This window comes from Mastomys coucha, unplaced genomic scaffold (assembly GCF_008632895.1).
Source record: "Mastomys coucha isolate ucsf_1 unplaced genomic scaffold, UCSF_Mcou_1 pScaffold11, whole genome shotgun sequence".
Classification (NCBI taxonomy): domain Eukaryota; kingdom Metazoa; phylum Chordata; class Mammalia; order Rodentia; family Muridae; genus Mastomys; species Mastomys coucha.
This window is the reverse complement of record NW_022196893.1, coordinates 27,631,175-27,658,960: the sequence shown is the minus strand read 5'-3', so window position 1 is coordinate 27,658,960 and position 27,786 is coordinate 27,631,175. Positions and strand designations below refer to the sequence as shown.

The window sequence follows — 27,786 nt, the reverse complement described above, 5'->3', positions numbered from 1 at the left end:
TTTTGTGTGAATTACATTTTCCCTTTTAAGATTATTTGGACTTAATTGCTGGATAAAAATTAGGATATCTATCACCTCACATACGGATTTCCAGAGCTCCTTAAAAAATGTCAGTGGGTGTGGTAGCGCATGCCTTTAGTCCCAGCACTCTAGAGGCAGAAGCAGGAGGATCTCTGTAAAGTCTGGCCTATATAGTGGGTTCTAAACCAGCCAAGGCTATGCAGTAAGACCCTATTTTAAACAAAACAAAACCCTAAAGATTGTCTTGTTCCTTTTGCTCGTTGGAGGGACCTGACTAAGACTGGTGTTTTCCAGTTCTGTGAGCCTACTCTGTGTTGTTAATCTGTCTAGCCTGCCCTGACACACGAGCCGCATTTGATCTTGCCTTTACTCTCAGTCTGTAGATCTTAAGGCTGGTTTCCCATTAGAATCCTCTGGAGAGCATTGAAAATACTCATAGTTGGATCCCATACTAGACCCATGGTGTATAAGGTCACTCTTTATCTCTGATTTTCTTTTTTAAGTTTCCTGGGTTGTTCCCATGTCCAGCTAGATTGGCAGGAACTGGTCGTGAGTCAGCTGTTGAGATGTATCCACGAGTCCCTCTTTTTTAGTTAAAGTTGAACTGTAAGCAGACAGATCAACCAGAGGGGGTGAGAACCCGGAAAGAGCTTGAGAGAACATCAGTTCATTCAACTTCTAGAAACCCAGATAGGGAACGGAATCGTTCAATTTCTGCATCATCAAGTGATCTTTGAATGACAATGTGTCTTTGGGACTTTCTTCTCTTTTCAAATTGAAGTACATAAAGGACTGTGTGTTAAAAAGATCTAATTTTCATATGCCACTTTAGGGTGCTTTTAACCCCTCTACATTTGTTTTTTTCCTAGGGCATTTCGTTAGGACTAGACTGTCAGCTCAGCTAGGGTTAAATACAGCGCAGGCACTGCCCACTGCTTTTAGTAGAAGATTGGTCTTCGATCACAAATATCAATGTAACTAAACGCGCATATGTAGAGAATAATACTTTTCTTTAGTGTGTTCACTGTTGTTTTTGACTGCTTACATTTGTTGTAATTGTAGAAATCTACTTTCAGTTACTGAGAGTTTTACTTGTATTAGTAGTCACACCAATGGACTCCCTGCTCAGTAAACTCCAAATGCTGATCTTTATCACCATCATCTTCATTATTATTTTACAGTAGTATAGTATCTATTTTCTTACATCCAGAGGTGTATGTTGACTTGACTTTCTATCTCAAATTTTGAAACATGTAAATACGGATATTAATTCATAGATACCATAGCCTGGGCGTATTGAAAGCACAGAACCTGGGGTGATATGTAGGGACTTGAACAGTCATAGAATACAACAGGAACTGGAAGATGGTGGATAGGATAGGGTGCAGTGTAGAGATGGTCTGTTCTATAATTCAGTGGCTAGTTGCCATGACCCCAGTGACTGCTGGTGTGTGTGTTTTCTGAGACAGGGTTTCTCTATGTAGCCCTGGCTGCCCTGGAACTCACTCTGTAAACCAGGTTGGTCTTGAACTCAGAAATCCGCCTGCCTCTGCCTCCCAAGCGCTGGGATTAAAGGCTTGCGCCACCACTGCCTGGCTGGCCCGTGTGTGTTCTTAATGAGCCTTCTTTACTACTAGGTTGCCACTGCTGCCATTTCGAGCCAGATCTCATCTGCCTTTGCCACGCCAAGTCTGGCCAGGCCTGCTGGAGGCTTACAGTGACCCCTCAGACCCCTCAGAGGGAGGCAAAGCTCCTCCCAGTTGAGACAGACAGCTTTGATATGCTGCCTTCTCTCGACTTTTAGAAGCCACATGGAGAATCTTAAACATTCCAGGATATGAAGAAAATACCTTCCCTGGGGCTGTGCTTTCAGATGCATTCTCATCCCCTCCTCCTCCAGATTCAGCCTAAAGGGCATTGTGTGCAGGTTCACGGGCGTGAAGCAGGGCTGCCTGCTACGCAACTCTAGGTTTTTATGTCTCTCTTCTGGAGAGATTGTATGGGTGAGGATCTCTGTGTGTCTGCAGACTTCTGTCATCTCGGGTGTTAAAATGACTTCTGTCATCTCTGGTGTTAAAGAGCGTCTACTGGGCTATGGACCTGTGAAGCCTGTGTTACCTTGATACTGCTCCCCCAGAAAACAGAAATTGCAAAAACAAACAAACGAACAAAAACAAAACAATTAAAAAAAAAGAAACAAACCTCAAAAACAAAAACATCATTATTAAAATACCTGAGTCCTCAACCCAAACCAGTAAGTAATCCACACAGCAGATTTGTGTGACGCCAGAGTCCTGAGTTCAATTCCCAGCAACCACATGGTGGCTCACGACCCTCTAATGGGATCTGATGCCCTCTTCTGGTGTGTCTGAAGACAGCTACAGTATACTCATACACATCAATTAATAAATCTTTAAAAGAAGAAAAAAAGAAAAGAAAGCAAGGTCCTAGTCCAGTTTGTACAGGGGGTGGGGGTGGGAAGTTGGGACAGGACCTAGTAGGGACAGCCTGGGAGCAAGCAGACCACTACAGGAGTTCCAGCACAGGGGGAAGGAAAAGAGAGGGTTGTGAGCGATTTACACTTAGGATCTAGAAGTCACTCCGTACATATTTGGAAGAGTGGGATGCAAAGTAAATGTTTTCCAAGAGAATCCTTTTCTGCAGTTGGGAGAGCAGAGGGTTCCAGAAGTGGTGTAGGGAGGAGAAGGTGGTCTGGCAGAGCGATAGGGAGGGAAGGGGTCGGCCTTTAGGATAGGAAACAGGCAGGCTGTGGTAACTGTCTGGGTAGGTTGCTTTAAAGTGATACCCAGGTTGGAAGTCAGGTGCTAAGTTCAGCTTCCAGTCTGCAGCGATGGCTGTGGCAAACAGCCAAGTAGACAGGTCTGGCGAGCAACCGCAGCCAGGCGGAGACCTAAAGAATTTATGGAAATTTCTAAGCTGGAAGGAGCTGATGGATCTGCTCTCCTTCCTCCCCTCTCTTCCTACAGATAAAACCAACCCAAACAAAACCATGTTTTGTGTTAAGGGACACCATCATGACCAAGTAGAGTTTGGAAGGGAGATCCCATGTATTTTTCTTAAATCCCAGTTTGGCAAAGAAATTATAGTCTAAAATGAGAGAAAGGAGATCTGAAAGATGCTTGTGGGTAAGCCTTACACCCAGATGGGAGAGTTCTGAACGTGCTGGAAGGGCAGCACCACAGAATTACTCCTGCCCTTGGGGCAGATGGGGGAGGGGCTGCTGGTAATAAACTCAAAAACTAGGCAAGGTATTCAGTGAGGGGCAAGCTGAGAGGTCACGAGGCAAAGAGAGTGAAGGCTGACAGACGCCTTAGCTTGCTAGAACCATGCAGACCCTGTAAGTCCTTATGATGCGTGGCTAAACCATGGGATTTAGGACTGTGCCCGACAGTTTCTGTCAGCCTGCATGGCTATAGTCATCCAGGAAGAGGGGTCTGAGTTTTAAAAAGGCCGCCATAACACTGGCCTATAGGCAAGTCTTTTAAGCATTTTCTGTTTGCTCTTTTCTTTGTTTCCTTTCCTTTTCTTTTCTTTTCTTTTCTTCCTCTAGTTTTTCCAGATAGGGTTTCACTGTGTATGTAGCCTTGGCTGTCCTGAAACTATCACTATAGACCAGGCTGGCTTTGAACTCATAGAGAGATCCACCTCCTTATACTTCTTGAGTTCTAGGATTAAAGGCACATGCCACTGCCACCCAGCTTGTCTTAGGGTTTCCATTGCTGTGAAGAGACACCGCAATCAAGGCAACTCTTATAAAGGAAACATTTAATGGGGGCTGGCTTACAGTTTCAGAGATTCAGTCCAGTATCCACATAGTGGGAAAATGGCAGCATCCAGGCAGGCATGGTGCAGGGGAAGGAGCTGAGAGTTTTATACCTTCATCCAAAGGAAGCATGCTTCCAGTGAATCTACAGCCACTGGCATTGACTGGTCTGGGATCTTCAACAAGAGAAGCAGCCTGCTCTGCACTCGCTCTCCCGTGTGGCTTTCTTTCTCTCTCTCTCTCTCTCTCTCTCTCTCTCTCTCTCTCTCTCTCTCTCTCTCTCTCTCTCTCTCTCTCTCTCCCTGTCTCTGTCTCTGTCTCTCTCTCTCTCTGTCTCTCTCTCTCTCTCTCTCTCTCTCTCTCTGTCTCTCTCTCGATCTCCCCTGTCTCCCAGGAATCCCTAGTTTCAAAGGTTTCAGTTGTCAACATTAAGCTTTTAATGGAAGTACTATATGTAGCCTAATATTTGGGTCTTTGTTTTATTTACATTTAGAGTGTGCATGTGTGCACACAGGCAATGCCAGGCATGGTGCCACCGTATGCATGTGAGGGTCAGAGGACAAGTTTTGAAAGTATGTTCTCTCCTTCCATCATGTAGGGGATCAAACTCAGCCATTGGGCTTGTGGCAAGTTCATTAATTTTCTGAGCTGTCCTGCCTGCCCTAGATTTTTTTTTTAAGCTTTGTTTTTGTTGTTTAATTACACATATTGTTTATCTGTATGTGGGTATGTGCATGTGAGCGCAGTACCCTGGGAATCCAGAAGGTATCACACCCCTTGGTGCTGTGTCCTGGTATGGGTGCTTGGAACTGAAATCAGACCCTCTGCTAGGTCTTTGTAGGGTTTTTGGTTTGGTTTGTTTTTTCTCCCTATATAGACCTGGCTGGGCTAGAACTCACTGTGTAGACAAGCTGAATTTGTAGCAGTCCTCTGCCTTGGCCTACCTGCTCTGAGATTACAAAGTGTGCCTCCGTTCTGGGTTCATAATGATCAGGTCCTGTGTGTAATAGCTCCAGAGCTTGGCTGTCTCCTATATTGTTTTCTTGTTGTATTTACCCAGTGACATGTGACAACAGATGTGATATGCTAATGATGCCTTATTGGACTTAGACAAGATAACCCAACTAGAAGTAAGATATTATAAGCAATAACATAATAAGTAACAGTAATAGGTTATAAAATTATATAAGTAAGCTAGAGTTAACTTGTTTAGTCTGTCTGAGGCCTTTTGAAATAGACTTGTGTGTTTGCGTATAGATTCAGATCATTATAGTGTAGTGTAAGTGCAGAGATCTGAGACTCTCAAGTGTGTAAACGGACTCAGCTAGTTGTGGGAGGAGACGACCAGAGAATAAGACTGTTTGTCTGTCTGTGTGTATCTGTGTATGTGTATGCACATGTATGTGTGTATACCTGTATGTGTTTCAGTGTCTGGATATGTGTCTGTGTGTCTCTGTGTGTGTCTCTGGGTGTGTGTGTGTGTGTGTGTGTGTGCGCGCGCACACACACATGTGTGGGTTACTGTTTCCACAGCCAGCCGTCCGTGGGCAGTTCCCGTGTCTCGGTGTCTCGCTAGTGTCTGGGCTATCAGGATAAGGCCGGCCGCACTGAACATGTGAGTGCAGATGTCCTCAAGAAGCGGGGATTTTAGTCCTTTGGGTGTGTGCCCAGAAGAGGGATTGTTGGGTCATATGGTGATTCTATTTTTAATTTTTTTAGGAATCTCAATGTAAATTTCCACCTACAGTGTACAAGGACGCTCTTTCTGCACACCCTCAACAACATTTGCTATCTCATGAGTTTTTTGATGCGGGTGTGTGAGGTTGTGGCTTCTTGCACTTCTGATTTGCATCCCAGTATCAAACCAGTGCTGAGCACGTCCCATGATGCTCAGCTACTGGCATGTCTCTTCCCAGTATTAGACCAGTGCTGAGCACGTCCCATGATGCTCAGCTCCTGGCATGTCTCTTTGTAAAGACTTCCTCAGACTTAGTTAACTGTTGGGGTTCACTCCAGGTGTTGAGCTGGGATATTATTATTATTATTATTATTATTAATTTATTATTATTATTATTTCTTTATAATCAAAACAAAACAGGAGCTGGAGGGATGGCTCAGCAGAGTGAGCACTGGCTGCTTCTCCAGAGGACCAAAGTTCCAGTGCCAAGCAGCTCACAACTGCCTGTGACTGAGCTAGCCAGCCCCTCACCTAGTACTATCTAAGTAAGCGTGGCACACAGTTCAAGTCCTGATCAGGTCTTACCATTTCTCTTCCTTTTTCGTTCCTTCCTTTCCTCCTTCCCTCCCTCCTTCCCTCCCTCTCTCCTTTCCTTCCTTCCTTCCCTCCCTCCCTCCCTTCTTCCTTCCTTCCTTCCTTCCTTCGTTCCTTCCTTCCTTCCTTCCTTCCATACGATGCATACAGTACCGGAACGTGTGTATTTCTGAAATCTTCCTGGATGTTGCCTTTGCTCTGTTAGTTTTCTCTCTGTCGTGCAAAATGTTTTAAGGTATGCTAACATCTTGTATGGGGTGGCCTTGCTTGCTTAAAAAGGTTCCAGGTGACTTAAAGCCACACATGGTTCTTTGCACATCCCTGTCTTGGTACATATAATGCAATGCAGAGTCATCTTATGAGGTAGTTTCCTTGGGTACTGTGCTAAATGTACGAGGAAAATAATCCTTGCCTCAAGACCAGTGTGAGGCTACGGTAAGGATCAGGAGTGCTCTGTGCTGAGTAAGGCATGATTTTTAGCTATTTTCAATTTTGAGGTGTAGTTATTGGGTTAACATCATAAGTTGGGCAGTGGTGGCGCGCGCCTTTAATCCCAGCACTTGGGAGGCAGAGGCAGGCGGATTTCTGAGTTTGAGGCCAGCCTGGTCTACAGAGAGGTCCAGGACAGCCAGGGCTATACAGAGAAGCCCTGTCTCAAAAAACAAAACAAAACAAAACAAACCCCACATCATATGATGGCTTATGTAGCTGTATAGTCTCACTGTTGCGTGCGTGCACATGTGGATGTCGGAGACAGCATGTGGGATTTGGTTGTCTCCTTCCACCACGTGGGTCCCAGGTGTTGAACTTGGGTCATCAGGCTTTGGTGGCAAGTGCCTTTAACCACCGGCGTGACCCACTTTATCTCTTTGGGCCATTTCTTTGATTTTTGAGATAGGGTCTCTGACTGAAGCTAAAATGTACTGTTTACACTAGACTGTCTGGCCAGTGAGCCCCAGGGATACACTCATTCCCTCCCTCTCCCCTGACTCCTGGAGCCACTGCTGGGGTCACAGACAAGCTGCTAGACTGTTCCTGGGCACTGGGGACCTGAACTTGCGCCTCCTGCTCATGCAGGAAGCTCGTTAGTGACGGAGCCATCTCTCATGCCCTGAAGATTTTCGTTTCCTATCTCCTTTGAATCAGAGTCTCTCCAAGGCAGCCCAGACTGGCCTCATACTTACTGTCCTTCTGTCTCAGTGTCTCCCAAGTTCTGAATTACATGGATGGGCGAGTACCTTAACGCTGAGAATAGCTTACCTTCCAGGGAAATTATGATCTGTTTGTGTGTGTGTTAGTCCAATCTGAACATCCTACCTCTCTCGACCATCAGTGGATTGCTTCTACGGAGAAGTCTCAGCCCAGGCCCCAGCTCTACCTACCAGTCTCTCCATCAAGCATCTGAACTTTAGCAGTGAGAGTCTGGGTGCCCATTCCTGAGCACCAAGCACTTAACCAGTGATCTTGTAGACTTGGGTTTGATTTCAGAACTCAGGGTAGAACATTCTCTCTATATATATTGTTTGCTTGCTTTGTTTTTGCTTTTGTTTTTTGTTTTTTGCTTTTGTTTTGACAGAGTTTCTCTGTGTAGTCCTGGCTGTCCTAGAACTCACTCTGTAGGCATCAAAGTCACAGAGGTCCACCTGCCTCTGCCTCCTGAGTGCTGGGATCCAAGCCAAGCACGGTGGTGCGCATGTGTAATGTTGTCACTTGGAGGATTTAGAAGTTCAAGGTCACCCTCCAGGAAGCCTCCAGGCAGCCTGCGTGAGATGGTCTTAAAGCAAAGCAAAACAGAAGACAACCTAAAATTACACATGAAAAAGCAAATCTCTTAATGACCCGTATGAATCTCCTTTTCTTAAGTGTCTACATTTTCCTTTCCAGTCACCTTTTGTTGGACAGAGATGTACTGAGGCTGTGCCTGTGTGAGGCAGCTTGTCTCTACAGAAAAATTCGGGGAAATTTTACAGCGATTCCCAAACTCTGGTGATCATTGCTTGCTGAGAACAGGTAGTGCTTGGATGTTTTCATCCATTTGTAAAGTTTTGCTTCGCACGAAACCTGTGTTTTTTTTATTAGTGAAGAACTGATGTTTGTTTTTGCATAGGTGTGTGGTCTGTGTGTAGGTGTGTGCACAGGTTCGTACATGTGTGCACACATTCATGTGGGATCATGCCCACCTTCACTGTAAGTGTGGACGTCAAAGGCCAGCCTTGACTGTCTTCCTCAGTTTCCCCTTTAGTCTTTGAGACAGATTCTCTCACTGGACCCGGAACTCAGCAGTTCAACTACATTGGCTGGCTAGGGATTTCTGGGGATCCACCTATCCCGACCCCACCCCCAGCTCTGGGATTATAGATACAAGCAGTGTACAAGCTTCTCCATGAGGGCTGAGGGTTCAAACTCACGATTTGGCTCTGTAGCCATGTCCCCAGAACTAACAGCTTAGAGAGACACTTCTGTCCTTCACAGCCCTTTATAATCTGGTACTCCATGAAAAAAAAAAGTAGGTTAAAAACAATCTAAAATCTTCAGCATTAGACCAGAAGGGACTTTGCGGGGGCAGAGATGGAAAAGGATGCATGAAGGAAAACCAGGAGGAGGGAGTGAGGCTCGGGCCTATTTTTAGGTGGTGGAATTTCTTTCATGTTTGTTCTAGAGTCTCCATGAAGTGTATGTTACTCTCCAGGAAGAAAGAAAATTCGTGGTCCCGTCCAAATAACTTCTCTATAACCCTGTCTCAGGTCCCTAAAGGTTTGATAGTTTCAACATTTTTAAGACTCTATCTTTACGTGGCCCTCAAATAAGTACGTGAGAATTTGAGCAAGTATTTCCCTAGCACAGCCCAGGGGAGGTGAGAGGTAGGATGAACTTTGCTGATGTTTCCAGTTTTCATCTTCAGGAACATGGTAGGTTTCAAGGGGACTTATTTTATACCCGTGAAAACTTGCCCAGTCTGATGAACTAGTACTGTCTGGTGCTTGCATGGTTGAAGTGAGCAGGTTTTGGTAATGTTCACTTCATACATGACAGGTCAGTGCCATTTGCATTTCACACACACACAGACATGCTCACGTACACACACAGGCACACACACTTGCACACAGGCTCTCACTTGATATGCACTCACACACACATGCATGCACACACAGATAATATGAGAGGTTAGCTTCAATCAGCAGACTCCAAATCTCCTACTAATCAAATCCTGTTCTTAGAAAATCCCTGCCTGGTACCCTATTACCTTCTAGTTTGGAGAGAGAAAAACTCCTTAACACAGATTACAAATGTCCCCCCACAACCCTCACTCATCGGGACTATAGGCTCACTTCAACAACCTGTCAGGCAGTTAGAAGCAAGAGTCAGTTGAGAGTCATGAGTCTAGAAATTACCCAGCTTTGTAGGCCAGTTTTCATTAAAGAAATTCTAGATGTGAGAGTGGGATCCAGCCACTTGAATGTACCCAGCTTTGCATGGAGAAGACGGGGCACCCATTGCCATTGTTTGAAGACCCCCAAAGCCGCCAGCACTTGCTGGACTCAGCTGCCCCTCCTGGCTTTCTGCCTTCCCAGAGGAGCTTGGTGCAGCAGGAGAGAGAGGCTCCTGGGATCTAAGATATCAGAATGTGCTTTTGCTGTGAAAGTTTAATCACCTGACACCAGAAAAACTTCCCTTTTAGATGGGAGACCTGGAAGGAACAGGATAATTGAGTGGCTTCCACGTACAAAGAGGTTATACCCCAAACTGGGTACTTCCGGGGGTCCGTTAGATATCACTGAGTAAAAAGCTCCCTGGTTCATGCCAGCCACTATCCCTGTATCAGGTTTCCCTTAACCTAGGATGCTGTCCTCCTGGGGTATTCAGAATCAGGTAATATATCAGCTATTCTCAGGGAGGTACTCCATAGAAAATTTGTTTATTGTTATTTGTTATTTGTTTATTTATTTGTTATTAACTTCTTTAAACTTCAATTTTATTTTTCTTACCTTTATCTACTTGAGTTTCCTACATGAATATTGTTATTTACGTAATTTCCACTCCACCCCCTTTCCCCACAACACCTCTGGTGTTCCTTAGTTCTCAAATTTGTGGCTTCTTTAATTGTTTTTATACACCTATGTGCAAATATAAGTACATCCTGTTATGTCCATTATTGTTGCTCGTATGTATGTATATGTATGTATGTAGCTCGTATGTGTGTATGCATGTAGTTCGTTTGTATGTATGTATGTATGTATGTAGTTCGTATGCTTGCTTGTATGTATGTATGTATGTATGGCTGACCACTGGGATGGATAACCTTTTGAGAGAGGGGCAATCATCTCTGGAGGAGACTGACTCTCTCAGCAGCCATTAGTTGCTGGTAGACCTTCACCTAAGCCAGAGAGGTTCTCGATCCGTGGATCCTGACCCCTCTGGGGGATGAAGGACCCTTCACAGGGGTTGTGTATCAGATATCCTGCATTATCAGATATTTACATCACAATTTAAAACAGTCTTAAAATTACAGTTATGAAGTTGCAGGGAAAATAATTTTATGGTTGGGGTCACCACAACATGAGGAACTGTGTTAAAGGGTCGCAGCAGGAGGAAGGTTGAGAGCCACAGGTCTAGAGTCTAGAGTTATGTTTTTTTAACACTCTGCTATTCCAAGATGTCCTTGAAGTGACACTTGAGGCTACCCTAGTGGGCCAGCCATGCTCATGGGTTTTCTTCCTCCCTCCCCTTTTGACGCAGAGTCTTACTATAGAAGTCCTTTATTGTATAAGAGGCTGTCATGCCAGCCCGTCCTGTCTATAGGCCCGTGCCACCATCCTGGTTTGCATTTGAACTTTCATGTGCCTTTGTGGGCATCCTTTCGGTTCTTGATGCTGCGTCCCCAAATTTCTTCCCATATGTCCTGTTGGTGGCAACTCAGAGACTGATGCTACAGCTGTCCACGTGAGGGAAAGGGAGACCTGATCATCCTTCATCCCCGATGAGGAAATAAAGTAGCAGGTAGATTAACCAAAATCCTCTGAGTAGGAGGTTTTAATTCCCTAATTCCCTGACATGGACTGATTTCATTGAAGATTGATTTAATCTCTCACGGTTGATGTACAAACTGTTTGCTAAATTCCAAAATAAAATTAGTCCAGGTTGTAGATCGATCCCCTATGATGCCGTTTACTGGAGATTTGTATTCTTATCCTACGGCGACGGGCTTGTGCCTGCACCATGAGCAAGCCCATCAAAACTGCCAAGCCGCTCCCATTTAATTAGTTACTGATTAAATTTTAAATCTTGGGCTGGAGAGGTGGCCCAGCAGTTAAGAACACTGACTGCTTTTCCAGAAGTCCTGAGTTCAATTCCCAGCAACCACATGGTGGCTCACAACCATCTGTAATGGGATCTGATGCCCTCTTCTGATGTGCCTGAAAAGAGTGACAGTGTATTCATATACATACAATAAATAAATAAGTAAAGATTTTAAATCTCTCGTGTGTTTATGGTTGGTGGACACGTATGCCACAGCACATGTGTGGAAGTCAGAGGCTGCTGCAGGAGTTGATTCTTCTTCTTCACCATGTGTGTGTCATGAGACTTGAAATCAGATACTTAGACTTGGTAGCAAGCGCCTTAACTTGCTGAATCATCTTGCTGGCCCTTCGAGTATCATTTTAAAACACAGGTTCATAAAAAGAGTGTGTATGTTGCCTGCTGCTAAGTTGGGGTTTCTTTTTTTATTTATATTTTAAAGGGTTTAGTTTTAGTTCTATCTATTTGTTTTTTGTTTGGTTTATTTATTTATTGTGTATTAAGTCACTCTCTCCAGACACCCCAGAAGAGGGCATCAGATCCCATTACAGATGGTTGTGAGCCACCATGTGGTAGCTGAGTATTGAACTCGGGACCTATGGAAGAGCAGTCAGTGCTCTTAAATGCTGAGCCATTAACTTTAGGTTTCTATAAATATGAGCTAATGGTTATGGGATATGACTTACTTTATAGTAGAAAAATGGAGGGGAAAATGTAAAATCTGGCCAGGTGGTGGTGGTGCACGCCTTTAATCCCAGCACTTGGGAGGCAGAGGCAGGCTGATTTCTGAGATCGAGGCCAGCCTGGCCTACAAAGTGAGATCCAGGACAACCAGGGCTACACAGAGAAACCCTGTCTTGAAAAAACAAAACAAAGTAAACTCTATAAAGTTCAGACATAAGCTTCTTGCTTTCCTGCGTCTAGTAGCAAAATCTAAAAGTGTCATTTCTTGCCCCATTTATTATGTGCTTGCTTTTCATGCATCATTGGCACTGTCTTCCATTCATTTAATATCTCTTTATTGTGCTCCGTTGCAGGGGTCTCAGGCATCTATTTTTGCGGCTGTCTGCTACTAAAAATCCTCAGAACAGAAGAAATTTGGATTGATATTTTGACTGTAGACTCCCGAATATGATGCATTTCAAAAGTGGCCTCGAGTTAACGGAGCTGCAGAACATGACGGTGCCTGAAGATGACAACGTCAGCAATGACTCTAATGACTTCACGGAAGTAGAAAATGGCCAGATAAATAGGTGAGCACCTTCCCCTGAGCGCCACGCAGTGAAGGGGTGGCGTAGAAAACCGTCCTGGGGTTTTAGCGATTTGGGGGAATTATTTTTTCACTAAAGTTGCACTCCGCCTGAAGATGCAATTTGAATTTCTTCTGTGACATCTGTTGCACGGCTTCTGGAATGGCAGATGAGGGGAAGAGAAGAGTAATTTGTTCATCTTCTCAAGTCTTTCAATCGAGTCGAATAAAAATGTATAAATACATTGGACCCCAACCAGCCAACACATCTCAAAGCCTTATGCCTGTGAATTAGACTGATGGGGAAATTTACCACATCTCACACTCAGACATGTGCTGTAACCATTGCTACGCATTTTAATTAAGAAACCATCCAAGTTGCGTTTGTGTGTTATTTCTACAAATGAGTAGAAAATACAAGAGCACCATCATTCTGAACATCATGGGAAGTTTGGATTTTAGATAATAATAACAACTGATAAGCCCAGAGAGCTCTGTGAAGGACTGTGGGAGAGAAATAATCCATGGGAAGAGAAAAGAGGGGGTGGGGTGGGAGGAAAGAGGGCCAACCTGGTACATGTCCTTCTCATTCTCAAGTCTGAGACTGCTATTACCAGGGTAGAACCAAATTTATTGATTTTAAATTACTTGAGATCATCCTGGGACATAGTGGCTTTTTATGTTTGGTTTTTATTTGTTTGTATTCATGGATCCATAGCAGGAAGCCGTCTTTGCAGGAGTCTGGGAGAGGGTGGTGCCTGCAGGACTCCTTTAAGATGGGGAGGGACGGGTCGTGGTAAGCGTGCAAAGACCTTTGGGAGCTGGCTCCCTCTTTCCAACAGGTGGATTCCAGGGATCCCACTCAGTGGTCAGGTTTGGTGGCAAGTGCCTTTTACCGGCTGGGTCATCCCATCAGTCCCATGGGACCGCTGATTAGAATGCCATCCATGCTACACTTTGTTAAGGCCCCAGGGAGGCAGGGATGCAGAGGTAAAGGCCCAGCCGCAAGCGGGCATCTTTGTAGAAACCATTTCTGAGAGTCTGGAGTTCGTGCTGACGTGGCATGCCACGGAGTGATCGTTTTTCTCAGTTCCCTTTCCCTTCCTGTAGTGAACGCTAAGCCCCTAACACAGAACGTCCTCGTGTCCGTGCGTGTTCACGGTGTTAGATGATGTTGCTTTTTATTGGAATCATTTACTTACTCCTTCCACAGTTTCAAGTGATAATTAATAGTGGCTTCCATTTCTTTTCTTTTTAATTATGTATACGAGAGTGTCTGTGTGCCAGTGTGTGCATGTGGGTGCAGTTGCCCATGGAGACCTGAAGAGGGTGTCAGCTCTCTGGGAGTGGCGTTATCTGCAGTTGTGAGCCTCCTAACATGGGAGCTGGGAATTGAACTTGGGTACTCCCAAAGAGCATCAAGTATATCTCTGGCCCCATAACTGCCATTTCAGCAGCAGCATTTTTTTTTTTTTTTTTGAGACAAGGTTTATCTATGTACTCTTAACTGACCTGGAACTCACTATACAAACTAGGCTGGCCACGAACTCACAAATCTTGAATCTCTTTCTGGATTTCCAAGTGTTTTGCTTATACTACCATGGCTCTTTAGACCATGATGCAAAACAAGCACCCTGCAGATTAGAGAATTTGCCAATTAAGGAGCCATCCTGACCCACCTAAATCTGTCTCTCTATCCTTCTTTGTGTGAGGCAAGGCTAGCCCCTTGCTTGAACGTCTGGGGTGTAACAGTTCCCGTGGCTCCAAGCTGTCTGTGCACTCTAGTTCCTGCTGACCTCTACCTCACGGTGGTAAGTAGGACATTCTGGGGTTTTTAACAAAGCTACATTCTCAAAGCGACATTACCTTAAAGTGAGTCATTTATAACAGCCTGGAGTCCACCCTTGAATTTTATACGTTCTACTTACAAAGTGTCGGGTTTTTAGGTGACTCTCACTTGGCATTAGTTGGAAGGAACACTCCTGTTTGTCCAGACTTTGGCCTCCAACAGGGTGAGCTCACTTCCCCACACACGGTGATGAGGTCACAGTTGGTGCAGGGGGACTTTCCCATACTCTGAGAGTCAGTACCTTGTCTGTCTGTCTGTCTGTCTATCCTTCCTTTTTCTTTATTTCCCTCCCTCCCTTCCCTTTCTTTCCTCTCCTTCCTTCCTTCTTCCCTCCCCTCCCTCCTTCTCTCAATTCTTTCTAAATCTCATTTTATTTCTTGTCCTTTACTGACATAACTCACAATTCTTGCTTCATTGCTAGGTTTGTCTGTTGCTTTTGTTAGTACAAAGAATTGAACTCAGGGCTTTTGTATGCCAGGCTTGACCACTCAGCCCCAGCCCTTACTTCATTTCTAGCTCTGACAACTAAACACAAAATATGACAGCATGAAACAGATAAAAGGAAACAAACACTAAACACAAAAAAACCAGCCGACGGTGGTGGCGTATGCCTTTAATCCCAGCACTTGGGAGGCAGAGGCAGGTGGATTTCTGAGTTCGAGGCCAGCCTGGACTACAGAGTGAGTTCCAGAACAGCCAGGGCTACACAGAGAAACCCTATATCGAAAAACCAAAAAAAAAAAGAAAAAGTGGCCTACCTTTCTTCATTGGTGTATCCCATGTTCCTCGTTCAAGCTCTGCCGCCCTTGGCCCTTCCTGTAGCTAGCTCACATTTGTGGGAAGGCGGGGCTCATTATATAATCTAAGAGAAGTAAGTTTCCCAAGCACTGAACTTCTCCCTGTCAGGGCCACTTTGTTGGGAACTGGAGACATCGTTGAAGATACTGATCTTGATTTGACTTCTCATCTTGTTCATAGCTTTGCCTGGAAACTAACCCAGATACAGTGAGAATCATTTCTGAGGTTTAATTACTCACAGAGCAGAGCCACATGGGCATGCTTGCAGTTATTCCAAGCCAGTTGTTTGCTTTTTATACACCGTGTATTGCCAGAAAGTGAGAACTTGAAGCTAGGGATGACCAGCCTTATACATAGTCGGTTAGGCCGTTGTCAGACATTTTAATGCGTGTGTGAATCCTTGGACCGCTGCTTCTAATGCAGGTTCTAGTTCAGGAGGTCTGGAGTGGCCCTGAGGGTGCTTTCCAGTGTGGTCGAGCAAGGACGGCTCTGGCTAGTGTTTGGGATGAGGAACCAGTTCCTAATGATGCCTGTGCATGAGATTCCTGGGAGAGAGGCCTTGGTCATCTTGGTATGACTGTTCTTACCTGAGTCAGGGCAGAACTGGAATTTTTGAGGAGAAGAGAGGCCAGTGAAAGAGGGATGGAGAGAGGCTGCATAGCTTAAAGTGAGTCATTTATAACACTCAGTATTGAATACTGGCATGTCCTAGATTTTCTGTGATTTTATTTTTCCTCCTCTGGGAACCTCACCTAGCCTCCTAGGGCTGGCTCTAGGGCTGTCAGGGCATAGGCGATGCTGTCCCTTTGGTGGATTGAGAACACAGGGCTGTGTGTGCTGTCGCCTGTCCAGGTTCAGCTTGGAGTGCAGCAGTTCAGGAGTCAGCAGGGTAACTTCAATCGGGTTAGTCAATTTCTCTAAAATAAGACGGAGCCCACTCATTGTTACAGAAACTAAATGAGCTGCGTCCATGGCGGGTGAGCTGTGTTCATGGGGGTGGGGTTGCTTGGCCAGGTGTCTGGCCTGGCAGTTCCAAGCCTCTTAGATTGAGAAGTGTCTGCATCAATAAAACTGTAACACTGTGTCTTTGGCAACTGTGTTCTCCTCCATCCTGCCCAGCAGTGATCGGCTTTTGGTTTTAATGCTTGCTTTGATTGCTGTCCTAAGTTTGAAGAGATGTTTGTATATGCAGAAAGCTCTGAACCTATCTTCCCATGCATGCGTTTTTTTTCCCCTTTACTCTGTGTGAACCAGGAATACAGTTCGATTAAGATTTATTTTTGAAAGAATGTGTGGTCATTGTTACGCAGAGTCAACATGGAGATCCTCTGAAAAGCTATCCTTTTCCCCTAATTTCTCTATATTTGGGGGGAGACGGGCCGGAAAAGTCTAATGTGGCTTCTGTCAGTCCATTACAAGTCAGGTCTCCCTTGTCCTGTGGTCAGCGGAGTTTGAAGCCAAATAAGGTTTTGTCTACCCTCAGGCTTCACCTTCAGACTTCTGGTTTGTTTCTCTGTATGTGCTTGCTGATACCCCATCCCACCCACATACATTACAAAACACACACATTTTTATATATGCATATATAATTTATGGGTTTGTTTGTTTTTTCTGTTTGTTTGTTTTTTGAGACAGGGACTTGCTCTGCAGCCCAGGCTAGCTGGAACTAACTGTGTAGCCCAGGTTGGCCTGGGACTGAGTTCTCACACCAGAATGCGAATGTTACAAAGACATCCACCACACTGTCCCTGATCCCTTTTGATGTGTCTCTTCCTTCTGCCCTTCTTTTTCTCTGTGGAATGTCTGTCTGTCAGTCCATCAGGGAGAGGACTAGGGGCCAACATTTAAGTCCAAGAGCTCTGCTCTTGCTTATCTTTGTGCTGTAAATTCCTCAAGCCAACTAGGAAAGTCTAGCAGGAACCCAGCTTGGGGGGACAGTCCCATCCAAAGACGTTCTTTCTGGCGCACAGTTCGTCACTAACTGGTCTCTTTGTGTTCTTTCAATTTTATGGGACAGCTTTATATTGCTTGCTTCTCGAACATCCTGTCTGAAGGACGCCTAAGTCCTTCTTTAGGGCTTTGTCACTAAGTCATCTGCTGTAAGCTTTCGTTCCATGTTATTTTATTCACAGAGCAGCCGACTGCTTGATGGACCAGCATTCCACTTTATGGGTACAGACTGACCCAATGTAAACTCTTTTTAATAATAAGTTTGTCATCCTACCTGTCACAGATGCCACCTCTCACAGCACTTTTTAAGTCAATAAAAATAAGTTTCATGTCAGCTTCAGTGCCAGAGGTCAGTGATTTTAAACAGCCAGTTGCCTTTAAAAAAGAAAATGGTGAGACAGACCGTGCAGTAGAAGCTGCCTGTCCTGGTTGTTTTGAGTGGAATTTTCCATTAGGAAAAGAAAAGTTGGTTTTTTCTCTTTTAAGTTTACAGGAATACAGAGTAAAGATTTGAAAACCAGAGAGAAGAAAATGCAATTGGGAGGGGTTGGTGAGATGGCTCAGCAGGTAAGAGCACCAACTGCTCTACCAAAGGTCCTGAGTTCAAATCCAAGCAACCACATGAGATCTGACGCCCTCTTCTGGTGTGTCTGAAGACAGCTACCATGTACTTACTTATAATAATAAATAAATCTTTAAAAAAATGAAAATGCAATTGGAAAAAAAAAGGGATTTTCTTTAAAAACTCGATTCAAGAGCAGCTGTTTTCAACCTTCCTAATGCAGTGATCCTTGAATACAGTTACTCATGCTGGGGTGTCCCCAACCATAAAGTTATTTTCATTGCTACTTCATAGCTGTAATTTTGCCATTACTATGAGAGTCATAACATAAATAATTGATATTCAGAGTGACCCCTGTGAAGGTTGTTTGGATCCTGCCCCTCTTCAACTCACAAGTTCAAAACCTCTGTTCTAGTCCACAACTTCAAGCCTAATAACCTGAGCTCTAGTCCTGGGACCCACGTGGTAGAAAGAGAGAAACCATTGCCCAAAAGTTGTTTTTTGACCTTTACGTGCTAGTGTGTACACACACACACACACACACACACACACACACACACAGAGGAAATAAATGAATGAATGAATGAATAAAGTCGTTCATAGCTAATAAATAGATGGAATTAAATACTTCCATCTTACATAGTAAGTACATAAATAAATATAAATAAATGAAGTTAAATACGTAGCTAAGTCTCCCTGCAGCCTTGGGTAGTTCCTAATGACTAATTTCTAGAAGAAGCTTCCATAGTAGAGGACCCCTCTGAACTGTTGTGTGCGAAGATACACACCTTGGTTACCAATCACTGAACTTCACATGGTACCCTAGATGTGTTAGGACACTGTGTATGCCACAGGTAGTGTTTAAATAGGTCAGAAAACTCTAGTTCCCTCTCTAAAGCCAGGAGACTTGTGACAGTTTAAAGGGTCTGAATTGGCCAGAGGGGGCTTCAGGGAGAGGACCGTTGGCAGAGCAGATTCCAGCTGCTGCCTTGGGTTTGTCTTGCACACAGCTGCAGCCATACTTGGGAGCATCCTCTTGAGCCAAAGAGGGGAAGCTCTGATTAGAACCCTGAGGCAGAACCAAACTGAACATTTGAAACGCCCAGTGGAGAAGCCAACTGTAGTCAAATGAGATGACTCCCGTAGGCTCATATGTTTGAATGTTTGGTCCCTAGTTGGTGGAACGGTCTGGGAAGGATTAGGAGGTGTGGCCTTGTTGGAGGAGGTGTGACACTGAGGGTGGGCTTTGAGGTTCAAAAGCCCACACCATTCCCAGTCAGTTCTCTGTTTGTCTTATGTCTGTGGATCAGGATGTCATCTCAGCTATTGCTCCAGCACCATGCCTGGCTGCCTGCCGCCATTTCCTACCACTGTGGTCATGGACTCTAACCCTTTGAGCCTCCAAGTTAAATGCTTTCTTTACTAAGTTGCCTTGGTCATGGTGTTTTATCACAGCATTAGAAAAGGACAGCAGTGGCAGAGGTGTCTGAGCCGTCTGCTGTCATGCCATAGTGAGCTGGCAGGAGAGAGGAAAAGGGTCCTCATATACTTTAATGGTCATGGTTTGTAAGTTTGTATCAATTTTCTTGTTCTGCTGAGGCCTCCGTATTAGAACTCTTCACAGGTGTTTGAGCCTGTCATATGTCCCCCCCACATCTCTCTCTTCTCTGCCCAGCAATCCTCTGCCACCAGCTCTGGGGAGTTCTGCCAGGCCTGGAATCCAGGTCTGCCCTAACAGAGAGATTTATGGGTGCTTTGATTTATTTGGGCACCAAATGCTTAGGCTTTTGCTTTGCTTAAAGAATAATGGAAATTCTCTTTGGAAAACAAGCATTCCCTGTAAGACAGGCAAATGGGAGTCTTGCTGGACCCAAATTCCTCAGACCTGAGTTTGTTACTACAATTAGCCTGGATGAGTCTATTGAGTAGCAACCCTTAAGCAGGAGCCTTTATTTGGACAAGCCCAACACTCACGTGCCTGTGGGCTGCCTTGTCCTGCCTCACCATGGCCTGATCTGTAGGCCTTCATTCTGCTTACAATCCTAGGGGCAAGAGCCTCCTCAAGGCTTAGGACAGCTGTCTGGAAGGTGCTGATGCCTTGCTGAGTGAAAGTTACCCTCTTGCTTCTGCCTCTGAGCTTGTTCTTCCTAACTCTACACAATGCTGCTTCTGACTTTTCTGGATTCCTCATCTCGTCTTCATTTTAGACATTTCTACCTTCCTAGACCAGTGTTAGCTTAGCTAACTGGGTCCTTTCCTATACCAGAGTTAGCTTGGTATAGTCTCGGGACAGGTGTCGCTTGGTATAGTCTCGGGACAGGTGTCTCTTCCTCCTCCAGGCACAGCATGGTTTGTAGACAGCAGTTTCTAGCAAGCAAGGGTCTGAAAGTAAATTTGTCACATGCTCATAGAGAGCAGTAGCCTTCGGCTTATTCAAATAGAACAATTCAAATTTAGAGTGGGAGTAGCAGAACCCCTGAATTAACACTGAAAGGGGGCAGAGAAATAAGTCAACACTAGGGATGCAGTTTGTTTAAAAGAAACTTTAGTGCGACTTTGTAGCATCATTCAGAAAATAAAGTTCTGAATAGAGTTTAAAGGTGTTTCTTTAAATTAGATTCAAGTGGTTTTGAAATTAGTGATGAAGCATATACTCTGGTTTATTCTGATGATAACCAGACAGTTGAATTTCTCAAGAAGGGCTGTGTTCAACATGGTCTCTATTGCTGGTGAAGCACCGTGACCCAAAGCAGGATGGGAAGGGAAGAGCTTATCCGGCTCACACTTCCACATCACTGTTCATCGAAGGAAGTCAGGATAGGAAGTCAAGCAGGGCAGAGCCTGGAGGCAGGAGCTGATGCAGACGCTGTGCATAAGTGTTATTTGCCAGCTTGCTCCCCCTAGCTTGGTCACCCTGCTTTTTTATACAACTCAAGATCAATCACCAACCCAGGGATGGCACAGCCCACAATGGGCTGGGCCCTCTGGCATCAGTCACTAATTAAGACAATGCCCTCCAGGCTTTCAGACCGCCCAGATCTTATGGAGGTATTTTCTTAATTGAGGTTCCCTCCTCTCGGATGACTTTACTTTGTGTCAAGTTGACATAAAACTAGCCAGCACAAGGGCCAAACATCATTCTTGAAATGCTTTAAGAATATACACAAGAGAGGCCCGCGAGATGGCTCGGTGGGGAAGGCATTTATTGTGCAATCTAGTGACCTGAGTTCAGTTCTTGGAACTCAAGTAAAGATGGGAGGAGAACATCAGTTTCTCTGGGAATAGATTTTTGTGTAATAGAACCTATTGTTTTGTTTTATTTTGGGGTTGTTTGTTTGTTTCGTGTGTGTGTGTGTGTGTGTGTGTGTGTGTCATTGTGTAGCCCTGGATGTCTTGGAACTGTCTTCAGACTCAGAGATCCGCCTGCCTCTGCCTCCCTGAGTGCTGGGATTAAAGGCATGCACCACCATCACCCGGCCCAGAAGCTTTCTTTTAATGGAGAATTTTCACAGATTCCAAGTTTATATTGTCCAGTTCTGAGTTAACTCTTCCTGGGTTGTGTTAGTCTTGAGAACATTTTATGTTCTTCTGTGTAGCTGTCCCTATGTTGCATGCTAGAGTTTCTTCTGTCTGGACCTCACCCAATCCTAATTTATGCCCCTCCCCTGGGAGAGGACTGACCTCCGTTGCTCATGCCCTGAGTTGGGTGTTGGATTTGATCATGTTCCATCCTCCTACAACTGTGAGGCATCTTGATGGTGTTCCTCCCATTTCACAGATGAGAATACTAAGGTCATATACCCAAGCCTTTGGACCTAGTTAGAGTCTGAATTAAAACTGAGTTTTAAGTCCCTGGCTTTGACTCTAACTATGAGGCTGTAACTCTACCATAACTTGCCAATCTGGACCCTGATGGGCGGTTCCCAGCCCATGTGTCTGTCCCTCTGTGCTGCACAGAGCCAGTGCTAACTGGATGTTTGGTGGTAGAGCAGCTGCTGTCTATTTGCAAGGGCGTGGGGAACAGGGGTTGCGTTTAGTGACCCTGCATGGTAGGATCTGAGCTCAGGAGGGACCTTGCCTCCAGTGTTCTTTCCAGCACCAGGAGCATAGTAGTGTTGGCTTTATCTAATTTTTTACTTGGTGGAAAATCTGCATAAAAGCTAACTTATACTGTGTGTGATGTTTTAGTTTACTTTGAAAATGATTCAAAATGATTTAAACCTTATAGCATCTCATTCAAGATAAGCGACAATCCCTTTGTGGATGGTAGTGTGAGAAATATAAAAAGGAATGAGGGGAAGAGCCTGCCTGGGAATGCTTGGAGCTTATTTGATAACAGAAATATAGAGAATGCACACGCAAGTGTGCCCCGCGCACATGCGCGCATGCACACACGCATACACCACATGCATGCACACACGCACACAGTGGTGAGATGGTTGATAAGACAGTTTTTGGCAACCAGCTGACCACTTGTCAGTTTGCTGTATGCAGTGTGTTTTGGAAATGCTGCTGCTAAGCTCACAGCCATTAACATAAGGTTAACCGTGTTCTGTGTGTCTTTTCAGCAAGTTCATCTCTGATCGGGAGAGTAGGAGGAGCCTCACCAACAGCCATCTGGAGAAAAGGAAATGTGATGAATATGTAAGTGTCATGTGTATGTAAGGGTGAGAGCCGACTCTGAGAGCTATGTGACTGGGGGCAGCTTATGGGAGCAGATGCTGAGAATCACCTGACTAGGGGGTGGGGTAGCACGTGCGAGCTGCCTCTGAGAACCACTTGTCTGGGGACAGCATCTCTGTGTAAGTAGTGAAGTCAGAAGGACAGGTGAGGGAGCCCCTGCCAGCTGAACTGCCCCACTCCCTGGACTCAATTCTCCAAGACCATTGTAGTGGCCTCTTCTGGCCCCACCTCACCTCTGCTTAGGCACAGACCACGTCAGTCAAAAGGAGAGACCCTTTGCTGCATCAGAGGCCAAGCAAGTTGCCAGAAGTCCTGACCTGGTCAGAAATCCAGGCCACGAAGGCCACAAGACCAAAGAGGAAACAGAAACCAAAAAAACAAAACGCCCATCCACTCAGAAATCAGTACCTAGGCCAATAATCATCCCAGACTCAGATGGCCATTGTAAGAAGACAGTCAAGCACAGGCAGGGCAGTATGACACCATGCTGTCCTAGGACAGTAAGACCTGTACCAAATATTTTTATGCAGCTCAATCACAAGAAAACAACCTCAAAAGCAGCTTTATGAAAATAGTAGGGGTTCTTAAAAAAGAAATGGGGGAAAAAACCTTAAAGAAATCAAGGAAAACACGAACAAAAAAATTGGAGGAAATCAATACATCACTTATAGAATGCTAAGGGGGGTATGGGGAGCCAGTGAAGGAAACTGTTAAAGACATGAACATTGAAATGGAAGCAGTAAAGAAAACACACACTGAGGGAATTCTGGACACGGAAAATCTAGGTAAGTGAACAAGAACTACAGGCACAAGCCTCACCAACAATGTATCAGAGATGGAATAGAGACTCTCAGGCATTGAAGATATGATAGAAGAAATGGATTTATCGGTCAAAGAAAATGTTAAATCTAGAGAGTCCCTGACATGAAATGTCTAGGAAATCTGGAATACTATAAAAGACCAAACCTAAGAATAATAGGAAAAGAAGAAGATTGTCAGCTCAAAGGTCCAGAAAATATTTTCAACAAAATCATAGAAGTAAATTTCCCTCACCTAAAGAAAGAGATGTCTATAAACATACAAAAACCTTACATAACAGATTGGACCAAAAAAAAAAAAAAAAAAAAAAAAAAAAAAAAAAAAAAAAAAAAAAAAGAAAGTCCCCTGCCATATAATAATCAAAACACTGGATGTATAGAACCAAAAAAGATTAAAAGAGAAAAAGACCATGAAACACCAGACGAATTAGAATTATAGCTGACTTCTCAAGGGACTCTAAAAGCCAGAAGGGCCTGGACAGATGTCTTGCAGTCTCTAAAAGACTACAGAAAATACTAGAAGGAAAACTCCAACCCAAAGAGGTTAACTACACACAAGAAAACACAGGAAATTGTTTTTATTTATATACCAGCAAAACCAGAAAGGAAGCAAATACACACACACACACACACACACATAAACACACAAACACACACACACTACCACCACCACCAACATCAAAATAACAGGAATTAACAATCACTTGTCATTAATATCTCAGAACGGCCAGGTGGTGGTGGTGCACGCCTTTAATCTCAGCACTTGGGAGGCAGAGGCAGGAAGATTTCTGAGTTTGAGGCCAGCCTGGTCTACAGAGTGAGTTCCAGGACAGCTAGGGCTATGCAGAGAAACCCTGTCTTGAAAAACAAACAAACAAAATCTCAGAACGTTAATGGACTCAACTGCACAATTAAAAGATGCATACTAACAGAATGGATGGGTAAACAGGAGCCACCATTCTGCTTGCATACAAGAAACACACCTCAGCATCCAAGACAGACGTTATCTCAGAGGAAAGGGCAGGAAAGACTGTTCAAGAAGCCAGCCGGTGTAGCCCTTCTACTGTCTAACACAATAGACTGCCAACCAAAATTAATCAAAAGACATGGGGAAGGACACTTCATACTCCTCAAAGGAAAAATCCACCAAGATGATGTCTCAATTCTGAACATTTCTGCCCCAGATGCAAGGACACCCACATTTGTTAAAGAAACATTACTAAAGTTTAAATCATACATCGAATTCGGAACATTAATAGTAAGAGGCTTCAACTCTTACCAATGGACAGGTCATGCAGACAGAAACTAAGCTAAAGTAGGGAAATAATGGAGCTAACAGACCTCGTGACTCAAGTGGACCGGACAGACATCTATAGAACATTTTACCCAAACACAAAAGAATATTCCTTCTCAGCACTTCACGAAACCTCCAAAATTGACCATATACCCAGTCACAAAGCAAGTCTCAACAGATACAAGAAGAGTCAAATAACCCCCTGTATTTTATTAGACCACTATGGATTAAAGCTGGACTTCAACAACAACAGAAACAACACAAAGCCTACAAACTCATGGAGATTGAAGAAACCTATGGAATGACCACCGTGTCAAGGAGGAAAGAAAGAAATTAAAGATCTCCTAGAATTCAGTGAAAATGAAGGCACAACATACCCAAACCTGTGGGACATAATGAAAGCAGTGCTAAGAGGAAAGTTCAAAGCACTATGTGCCCCCAAAAGAAATTGGTAAGACCTCATACTAGTGACTTAAGAGCTCACCTGGGATGCTCTAAAACTCCCAAGAGTAGTCAGCAGGAAATAATCAAACTCAGGGTTGAAATCAATAAAATAGAAAGAAAACAATACAAAGAATCAGTGAAAGAAAAAGTTGGTTCTTTCATAAAATCAGCAAGATAGACATACCTTTAGCCAAACTAGCTAGAAGGTAGAGAGTATCTAAATTATAAAAAAACAAAAAAAAATCAGAAATGAAAAAAAGGGGTATAACAGGCACTGAGGAAATCTAAAAAATTATTAGGTCTCACTTCAAAAACCTGTACTCTACAAAACTGGAAAATCTAAAAAAATTGACAATTTTTCTCCATAGATACCACTTACCAAAGTTAAATCAGGATCAGATAAGAAACTTGAAATAGACCTATAACTCATAGGGAAATTGAAATAGTCCTTAAAAGTCTCCTAACTAACTAAGAACAACAACAAAAGCCCGAGACCAGAAGGTTTTAGAACAGAATTCTACCAGACTTTCAAAGGAGAGTTAATACCAACACTCATCAAATTATTCCACAAAATAGGAACAGAAGGAACACTGCCAAATTCATTTATGAGGTCACAGTCACCCTGATACCTAAACCACATAGACTCAACAGAGAAAGAATTACAGACAAATTTCTCTTTTGAATGTTGATGCAAAAATTCTCAATAAAATACTCACAAACCAAATCCAAGAACCATCCACCATGATCAAGTGAACCCATCAAAAAGACCATCCACCATGATCAAGTGAACCCACCATTTCCTGTAACCAGGCAAGACATCAGGTGGAGGGCTTGGGACACCAACCCAGACACAAAACCTTCAGCCTTCGATTTGTCCTGCAAGCTTGATATGAAGGGGTAAAGAAATTGTGGGGACAGCCAGACAATGACTGCTAACTAAGGCTTGAGACCATGCCATGAGAAGGAGCCTACTCCAGCACAGCCAATAGCCAGATACTGGATGGCTCAGAGACCCAGCATAGAACCAAACATGGATGGCAAAAAATAAATAATAGATAAAAAATCAATTTAAAAAGCCAGTGAAATGATTCCTAAGGATATTCTGCTAGAGTCATAAATGGGCATCTAGCTCAGTCGTCATCAGAGAGGCTCCATCCATCAACTGATGGGAACAGATGCAGAGACCACAGCCAATATCAAGCAGAACTTAGGGAGTCCTGTGGAAGAAGGGGAAGAAGGGTTGATGGTGCCAGAGGGGTCAAGGACACCACAAGAAAACCCCCAGAATCAACTGACCTGGGTCCGTAGAGGCTCACAAGAGACTGAACCAGGGTGTCTCTCTGGAAGTGGGACAACAGGCATGAGGCTGACCTAGGCCCTCAACATGGTCTTCTTGCAGGGCTAACAGTGGGAGCAGGACTGTCTCTGACTCTGTTGCCTGCCTTTGGGGTCCTTTCCTGCTGGGTTGCCTTGTCTAGCTTTTCTAAAAGACAAGGTGTCTAGTGTTTCCTTCTTAACTTTTTACTGGTTCTTTGTGAATGCACCCCAATTCCACTAATATCTCCTTGTGCCTGCCTTTGCAATCCGCCCCCCCCCAAAAGAGAAAGAACAACTTGTGGAAGCTGCAGTGTGTGTGTCACAGTGTATCCACAGTGTTGCCTTCTGTCCACACTTCCTCGCTTGCAGATGTTCATTGCAGGGTTGGTCTGCTTTAAGGCCTCTGGCACCTCCTACTCTTATCAGTACTGGATCCTCACTGGGTGTGGTCATGTGTCATGGAAATCTTTTAGTTTTGGATCTGTAGGACTGGCTCTTTTGCACACTCTAGTAGCTCCTTGATGGGGCAGATGTTGGAGTGAGCCAAGTCAAAGCCTTGGATCTGAGCTGCTCGGCTAGCCAGCTCTCCTGCACCACACCACTGAGGTTGATTTCCTGCCCTTTCCTAACTGGCCACCTAATGCTGGCAAGGGGCAGAGCCAGCTCCTACATTCTCACACACTCAGGACTGGCTCACCACCTACACCCATAGCCAGGGCCAGCTCTGCCCTGGTGCCCAGGGGAGGTGCAGAGACTATTTCCCTAAGTGTTGTATCCAGCGAGGGTCAGGGCCAGCTCTCCCACTTGCCACACAGGTCTACCTTGTCTGTCTACACCGCGGTGCCTTGTCTCAATGCAACTTTATATGGCATGGCTGGTTGATAGTCATTGTGGGAGGCCCTTTTCTGAAGAGAAGTGGAGGAGTGGATGGGGTTGGAGGGAGGTGGGAGGGAGGGAGAGCACAGAGAGAGAGAGAGAGAGAGAGAGAGAGAGAGAGAACAGTGTATGTGTTAACTAGTGTACCTCTCAGATGCACAGGGGCCAGGGCTTTCATTCAGCCCTGAAAATGTTACTGTGTCACTGGCTACATTTTCTCATAAAACCCACTAAAAAAAATTAGACTGCAGAAAAAGTTTCATTTCTCGGTGGGTTCTGGTAACACTGGAAAGGCTTTGGCTTGAAGAAATGCTTTGAGACCACGTGCTCAGTGACGTGTCTGTCTCCACTGTCCAGATTCCAGGAACAACCTCTCTGGGGATGTCTGTTTTTAACCTGAGCAACGCCATCATGGGCAGTGGGATCTTGGGCCTTGCCTTCGCCTTGGCCAACACTGGGATCCTGCTCTTTTTGTGAGTATTGACAGGACCATGGGTTCTGTTTTACATCTGGGTTTTGGTATGCCCTCTGTCAGTTCCCAAAGAAACCTGGGGACAAATGGCTAACTGGT

General features: G+C 44.5%; 1 protein-coding gene across 5 annotated transcripts in view; it reads left to right on the top strand.

The window, feature by feature from the left end:
• Slc38a1 (solute carrier family 38 member 1) overlaps positions 1-27,786 on the top strand; it is a 70,001-nt gene that overhangs the window by 4,664 nt on the left and 37,551 nt on the right. For all 5 annotated transcript variants that reach the window (XM_031353898.1, XM_031353883.1, XM_031353878.1 and 2 more), the window contains 3 exons: positions 12,413-12,628; positions 22,352-22,427; positions 27,573-27,688. In XM_031353898.1, coding sequence (XP_031209758.1) covers positions 12,507-12,628; positions 22,352-22,427; positions 27,573-27,688 — 314 coding nt within the window. In that variant the 5' untranslated portion in view covers positions 12,413-12,506. The remainder of the gene's footprint in view (positions 1-12,412; positions 12,629-22,351; positions 22,428-27,572; positions 27,689-27,786) is intronic.